The 7,622-nt window shown below is 47.0% G+C and overlaps 1 protein-coding gene across 1 annotated transcript in view; it reads left to right on the plus strand.

Moving 5' to 3' along the window:
* st6galnac3 (ST6 (alpha-N-acetyl-neuraminyl-2,3-beta-galactosyl-1,3)-N-acetylgalactosaminide alpha-2,6-sialyltransferase 3) overlaps positions 1-7,622 on the plus strand; it is a 36,935-nt gene that overhangs the window by 27,968 nt on the left and 1,345 nt on the right. Inside the window, exon 3 of the mRNA XM_010794775.1 lies at positions 972-1,381. Within this exon, the coding sequence (XP_010793077.1) occupies positions 972-1,381 (410 nt within the window). The remainder of the gene's footprint in view (positions 1-971; positions 1,382-7,622) is intronic.

A 7,622-nucleotide genomic window follows, 5' to 3' on the forward strand; every position in this document is an offset into this window, starting at 1 on the left:
TTTTAGGACGCGTCTCTCTCTCCTCTTCACACACCACACTTTTCGCGGCACACGTACTTACAGCCAATCAGCTCTGAATGATGTGAGATGATGTATGGTGGGGATGGCAGCACTCTGCCCCTGTTGTCATAATTTGCCACACACATTAAATAGGACAATACTCTGAGCATGCGCAGTGTAGTTTTTACACTCACCGTTCACTTAGACAGGGAGAGGGAAGGCATGGCTCTAAACAGCTCAATAGGCACACCCTGTAGACACTAATTAGAAGAACACAGACTAAAACGAATCAGATGATTAAACATGATCTTAAAATATGTTTTATAAATATATATTTTTTTTTTTGCATTTTGTTGTAAACATTATTTGTAATACTTTCTGCTGACACTAATGACCAGTCGCCACTGCCAGTACAAGCGCTAGCCAATCAAACCGCGTGCTTGTGTGTCCGGGGCGGGAGGTTAATGTGATTGGTTGTTAGTCGCGCACCAGACACGCCCACCGGCAAGCTTCAGCGCGACGGAACCGTTTGGACGATACGTTAATGTGAGACTCGCACTAAAGAGAAATGTGGCTCAACAAAGGCTTTAGACGAGATCGTTTTCTGATTGACTTTGACCTGAGACTCGACTTGGCCCTTTTCTCAATTGGCTTGAAACTTAATTTGTGACCTGACTTCCAACTTGCATTGACTTAATTGTTTCTTTACCTGGATTTATCTTCTCCTAAGATTTGACTCAAACTTACCCTAAGATCTGACTTATAAAATGTCCTAAATCTTCTCCTAGAACTTCTCCTTTGACTTGACTTTGTCTTCAGACTTGACTTAAACTTTCCCTAAGACTTGACTCCTTCTAACCTGTGGAATAGACTTTGCCTTGCCTCCATTAACTTGAGAGTAAATCAGACATGACTCGAGTCTTGACTTGATGCTGATGGATCGTTGTAACGGTCTTTTTGTCCCCCTGCAGCCTCTGAAGCTGCAATGTGAGCTCTGCAGCATCGTGTCCAGCTCCGGCCAGATGTTGGGCCAGGCTGCCGGGGCGCAGATCGATCGCTCTCCGTGCATCTGGCGGATGAACAACGCGCCCACGCGGGGTTTCGAAGTTGACGTCGGCCAGCGCACCACGCTGAGAGTGGTCTCGCACACCAGCGTCCCCCTGCTGCTGCAGAAGCCTCAGTACTTCTTCGGACAGGCCAACGACACGGTCTATGTGGTGTGGGGGCCGCTGAGAAACATGAGGAAGGACGGGAAGGGCATCGTGTACAACATGCTGCGACAGGCGGCCGAGAACTACCCGCATGCACGCATCTACGTCACCACAGAGGAGAGGATGAACTACTGCGACATGGTCTTCAAGAAGGAGACGGGAAAAGACCGGTGAGTCACATCTCGTTAATATCTTTGATCCTGTTTTTTGGCTTTGCAGCAGTCCCCTCTCAGACAAATGTACCACTTAGTGCTTTGACATTCACCGTCCAGTTCTTTGCTTTAATATCATCTTTATCGATGCTGATGGTGTGCTCTGTGCTTTGCGTTTCTCAAATCCTCCTTTTCATGAGGCCTCTTCAAAGTGAATTGCCGTACTTTCCCTCTGAAGAGACTTAACGCGGCACCAGAGGCCGTTTTCCAACTCAAGGCTTTTACGATGAGCCTCAGAAGCATGGACAGCCTATGGTATATACCTCAGCCAAATGCCGGTGTGGGGAATCGTCCTGTTGTTAATGAGGTGGCAGGATTCTGGCAGTCTTTTCCAAACACCCTGAGTGCAGCCGGCCTCACAACTTCTCTGACGGCATTTTGGCACATTTTGAATTTGCAAAAAAACGTAAAATTATCCAAGCTACAGCTTTGTGACCTGGGAAGTTGGGAAAGTGTTTGTTGGCAACAACATGTGTTAAAATTGCACTCTGTAATTTAAAGACTAACCCACGCAGCAACTCCTTTCTCCTGCAAGTCCCCGAAGAGAACTGCAGGTTAATGACTATGAGATTCAGGCTCCAGCCTCGCTATTGTTCAGGACCAACCTAATTTCTCAGACTCGCCTCTGCTCATTTCCACAGAGCTCTACACCCCTGCCTCTCCCTCATGTCATCAAGACCTCTCTTAACTTCTTAAGAGGATTAACATGTTCCGTAATAGGCGTAGAATCCAGTCCATTCCAGCTCCATTGTCTCGCTCTTATTCAGGATGGCAGGGTTAACACTGAATTTCATGTCGAGCGTCCATGTTCAGCCTGGCTCAGCTGTTCTCGGGTCCGCGAAGCACAGATAGAAACGTGGGATTAGGGAGCAGAGCTCGGGGAGAAGAATCTCATTACTGGACATAATGCTCCTGGGTGAGATGCAGGGCTTCAATCATTACTGATTGGTAATAGAGAGAGAAACTCGAGGTGTGAACAATGAAACACATCTAATGAAAACCTGACAAGCTCTGCTGCTTCCCTGCCTGTATGTTGTGTTTATATTCGTCTGAAACTTGGCTCCACATATTCCTGTATTTAAAATTAATTGGTGTCCACGGTTACTGCTTTTATATTAGCATGAAAGACAACAATAACATCGTCTACTTTAATGTACTGCAACCAGTGGGAGTGAAGGGAGTATCCGCTTTTATGTTGAGCTTATTGGATATGGCATTATTCCAGAAATAAACTATGACTCTTTAAGATCCTCATAGACATGCAAATGAGTTGTTTGAAGTCCATAGTATTATATAATGCTCTCAAAATGTCTAAAAACTAAACCGGGTCAATCTATTTTTTCTCCTCATCCATACAAAGTTCATTTGATTGTTTAAGTTGATAAGAAACTGACTTTGTTAATAGTTTTTTAACTCAGACTTGTTTTTTCTTAGACCCAACTTAAACTTGTCCTTAAGGCCCAGATACACCGGCCAGTCACCTGAGAAGTCGCCGACGCCGACACCGACTGTTGCGTCGCCGGACTCTCCTGCGTATTTGCCGACTTCGCGCACCGGAACACACCGCAAATCCGAGCCGAGCACGTATGAACTGCGCATGCGTGAGTGGCAATAACTCTCCTTACCCATGCGCAGGGGTACTAAAATAATAATTTTAACACCCACCTTTTGAGCTTCAGATCACCCTAAAGGACTTGCAAGTTCTTACTAGCCCATAATCATAGGAAGAGTACTTAGTTCTGTAAGTTGCAACAAATCCTGTTCAAATTCAGTTCACATTCAGTCGATTCCTGTGGGTAGTCACGCCACGCAAAGATCTAACCAGTATATCCATGTGTCGATAAATCCTGGTAGACCAAACCTGAAATTAGTCGAAGAGAATAGTTCCAGAGAAAGTCTATGACCAGAGAATGCCTGCCGAAGGACTTTAAGCGAGTATTACTAGAAACAAGCAACCACAAAGTTACGCCAATGCTGGCCTGTACGATGCGCGCTGTCCTAGGCCATGAAAAAAAGTCCCGCCCCCAATCGCGAGGAAGAAAATGGGTCCGCACGTGCAAGTTTCCACAATCAGCAGTCTAAATTGCTACATAATAATCGGTCTTTCATCCGCCTACACAGATTTGTGGAGTATCATCGGACCAAACACCGCCCATCCTCCGTGAAAATCGTTGGTAACGGAATAGCGCATTCCACGCAATAAACCTAACTTTTCAACGATGGTCTTCAAGGACAACCTATTTATCCCAAAAAATAAACCACACCAATACACTGTAAAAGTAAACACACACTATGGGGAATCCTTTCGGGCGTAAGAAAGTCCTCGCCTACAAGTACGTACATCTTTACAAAAAACATATCGGTGTACCCCCGATAAAATTACATAAAAAAAACCTCGGAAGGAATTTTAACCAGTCCTAGGAATCACCACATACTGGGAAGTATAATAAAGGGATCAATCCATAACTATGTGTCAAAAGCACTCATCCACAAATAGTCCGGACCGCTTTTTTGTGACCTATCAGTGGAGTACTTGCCCACCATCGGTTAGGGTATTCGTGCGTATCCTATACAGCTCGACTCGACATTCGCTCCTGTGACTCCAAAGGTTACTATTCTATCGGTAAAAGGATGTCCCCCAACCCCCCCTCGTTAATCAAACCATAGCAAAAACAACCACTACGATTTGAAAAGGGCAAACCCCCGTATAGACATGTTAGATCGAACCCCAGAGACTTCATTCCTTGGAATAGTGGACACAGAAATATACATTTATAAAACAAATCCGTAGTATCCGAAAGAATCGAGGTAATTCAGTTACCACAGCATTGCCCAACAGCGCCCTAAGTCTATCTAAACTTTGTCGCCGCACTATTCCGGGATGTCCACGGCTCACATTGCGTCACAAAACGGGAACCGACTAACAAAGCGCCCATATCCCTCAATAGAAAGATAATCATATGGTTCACCCACTATATTGCATTGTCTCTCTGCGATCAGCGCGTAAAAACCCTCCCCCAAGTAAAACATTTATACATATCTCCTGCTAGATTTCGTCGTCGCCTTAATTATGTCTCCTGTTCTCTTCACACTAACACTCCCACAAAAAAACAGTACTCGACGCCAAACACTCCCTCAACGCCCGGGTGACCTTACCGCATGGGTACACGTCTACCTGCTGCGCAGCCTTCACCTAACCTCGTGCCTGGTCACTGTCCACACAAACGGGGAATCATAAACAACCACCTATACAAACATTATGAACATAACTCGCTTTCCTAAAATACTAGTTCGCCAAAACCTGCTGTGCAGACCCTCAGGCGCACCGTCCCGACACCTTCGGCGCACTATCCGGGTTCGAGGCACACCCATCTCGTCGTTAACCCTGGGACTACACCCGGATCGAATCACGAGCAGAACACATCTTTCCAATCTCCTTCCCCCACCCAGTCGGGCCTAACTGGCACGAAGCGGGACTCCCGCTACCTACCAACTCAACCGCCGGCGTCCCCTCCAGCCTCCTACAGTGTGGCACCGCCTCGTGTCCTGTTGGAGAAAACAAACCGACCGGTCTGTCTACCGGTGGTCTCCTGTCGACAACCGTAATGACCGAACACCCAAAAAAGTAGAGGGTTCCTTTGCGTGTCCGGCAACCTCTCTCGCTCAAACTTTATCCTCGTCAGACCCAAACGGTCGTATGTCGAGGTCCAGCCTAGTCACGCTCATCCTAACCCTGGTTCAAGGGGTTTGGTAGGGTAAGGCCAAGGTACCGTGACGGGGAGGGTACTCCGCATGGTACGTTGGCGCATCTTGACACACACTTACACCCCCTCTCTTTCCGGGCCTTCCGATCCACCCGGGACCCAGGACCGTCCCAAACCGCGCTCGTCTCTCCAGGAGTATTTCACCTGGATCTCAAGTGATATCCGCACCCTCGCGCTCTTCGCCGACCCGGGAACCGGACGCCGATCCTTCATTCGACGACAAGGTGTTGACAGATGGGGATGGTCAAGGAGTAACTTCCGCCCGTACCGGTAACCCTGTGTTCCTTCCCGGCACCCTCACATCCACCTGGGTGGGGCAATGTCCCCTTGACCTCCTCCCGTCCCCTACTGACTCTAGTTCCAGGACAACACACGGCAATCGTGACCCGAACAAAAACGAACCTCCCGTAATCAACTACAAATAAGACGTCGATTTCGCGGCTCACCGGCAGAACCAGTCCTATCCTAACCTAACATGTGCTATCAAGGAGTAACCACCACAGAATCGCTGCGTCAAACCCCATAGAACAATACAAGAATTCAGTACCCTTAAAAATCCCACTGCTCAAACACCTCCCTATTAAGATGTAGTCCTTAGATCCCACCGAACTAAAGAATAATACAACAAAATAAAATAATATAGACGTGTAAGCACCCAACGACTACAAAACAAATCACCACGGGTCCAATAACCCTAAAAATGAACGTAGCGACCCTCCCCCAACACCACCCCCCTCTCCCACCTCTGGCCGACCCGCACTTATCAGGGGGGAGGTCGTCAGACGACACGAGGTAGACACACCGTTCTTCATATGTCTCTGTCTTGGTCCAGGAGTGTCCCCGGGTAACGATTGAGGTAGGAGGTTTTGGTGGAACTCCCGACCCGACCGGGTGTGTTCGTGGTGGAATCGAATTGGCGAAGGAAACAGGACTCCTTAGCGGGGTTCCACCACCGAATACTAATTTAACCCCGACTGGGAGATCGGGAAAACCTGCGGGGTTGTGGCCTGTACGGGGACGGACAACCAATGAGTCACACCCCAGAACACCTCCATGCTTTTAGGGGGGGTTGACCCTCTTTTTTACCCTTCAACCATCTGGAAAAACTCGGGGGCGTTGACGAGGACCGGGTTTTATCGGTACCCAGACGGGGGCCAGACTGTGGTCCCAGATCCGGGACAAACCCCTACAGCCACCTCCGGGTCCAGGGGGCAATGGGACCCGACCTTGAGAATTTGACGCTCAGAAAAAAAACACCAACGCACGGATTAGGCTGCTACTTAGGGCACGCGTTTATTCCAAAGATAAGTTCAAACTTGACCTCTTAAGTCCTGTCTAGGAAGCTTAATTTGAACCCGGGTTATCTCCAGCTTCATCACTTGAGGTCGCTCCACGGCTTCGCTCCGCCTCAATCTACAAGGTGCCTTATTGGCCTTCAGGTGTATGGATAAGGACGACACTACGCAGTTTTTTAAACTTGATACTTCGACTCGGTGTGTCGTGGGACTCTCCTGTGTTTTAACGTTCGTAATGAGACCTTCAAAAGCATGGGGTTTCGTTAATTTTTACCGTCCGTCTGACATTATACCATTCTTTATTTGTATGTTTTCTTTCTCTCACATTTAATTTTTCCTGGTTCTTGCGTAACTTGATATAAGACTATCGCGACCGTTCTACTTATCACTCTTGTAAATAACTATACTAAATGAATGTCTCCCCCAGTAAAGTAAAACTTTCTCAACATTTCGGTGGGGTTAAGGTTGCAAAATTTAACTTACTAACTACCAGTACACACCGTGGTACTGGGAGTGGTACAGTACTACAATCGACTTCGGTTCCATTTCAGACTCTTTTCTTTATAACGATTTGTTTTAGTCTTTTCCTTTTACGGATCTCCGATTGAATAGGTATATTCGAGTTAACCTCTGTCTACCTCACGCAATTCTGAACCTTGTCTCACATTTTACGCGCTCTCGTGCCGCATTTTGTATACTCATACAATGCATAAGTCTTGAAATCTCTTTCTCATCAATTTTCTATCATTACGCCCGTAGGAAACACTGCTCGCCGTATTTACCCTTCAGGAGTAGAACAGATGTGAAGGAGTATGTAGTGATATCCTTAAACTTAGGTTATACTTCGGCAGTCTAGTCGTATCAGAAGACTGGGATACAAGCGTCAGGGTAACAAAAACAGTTCTACCTGCTCTCACTTTTACCTTCTCTTGTGGTTTGCGATAACAAAACAGACAGAATACCATAGTTGGACGTAGACGCGTCGTTATGTGACGACCCCCTCACAGAGGACACTTTTAAAGCCAACATGAGTAATTCTTCAGAGCAGACTAGAGAAGAGTACCGTCGTCCGGGGCTGCTTTTTTGTAACCATGGCGGCGTTGTATCAACAACGAGAAAACTTAACTACTTATGTGTGAT

Source organism: Notothenia coriiceps, unplaced genomic scaffold (assembly GCF_000735185.1).
Source record: "Notothenia coriiceps isolate Sejong01 unplaced genomic scaffold, NC01 NC01_scaffold00037246, whole genome shotgun sequence".
Lineage (NCBI taxonomy): Eukaryota > Metazoa > Chordata > Actinopteri > Perciformes > Nototheniidae > Notothenia > Notothenia coriiceps.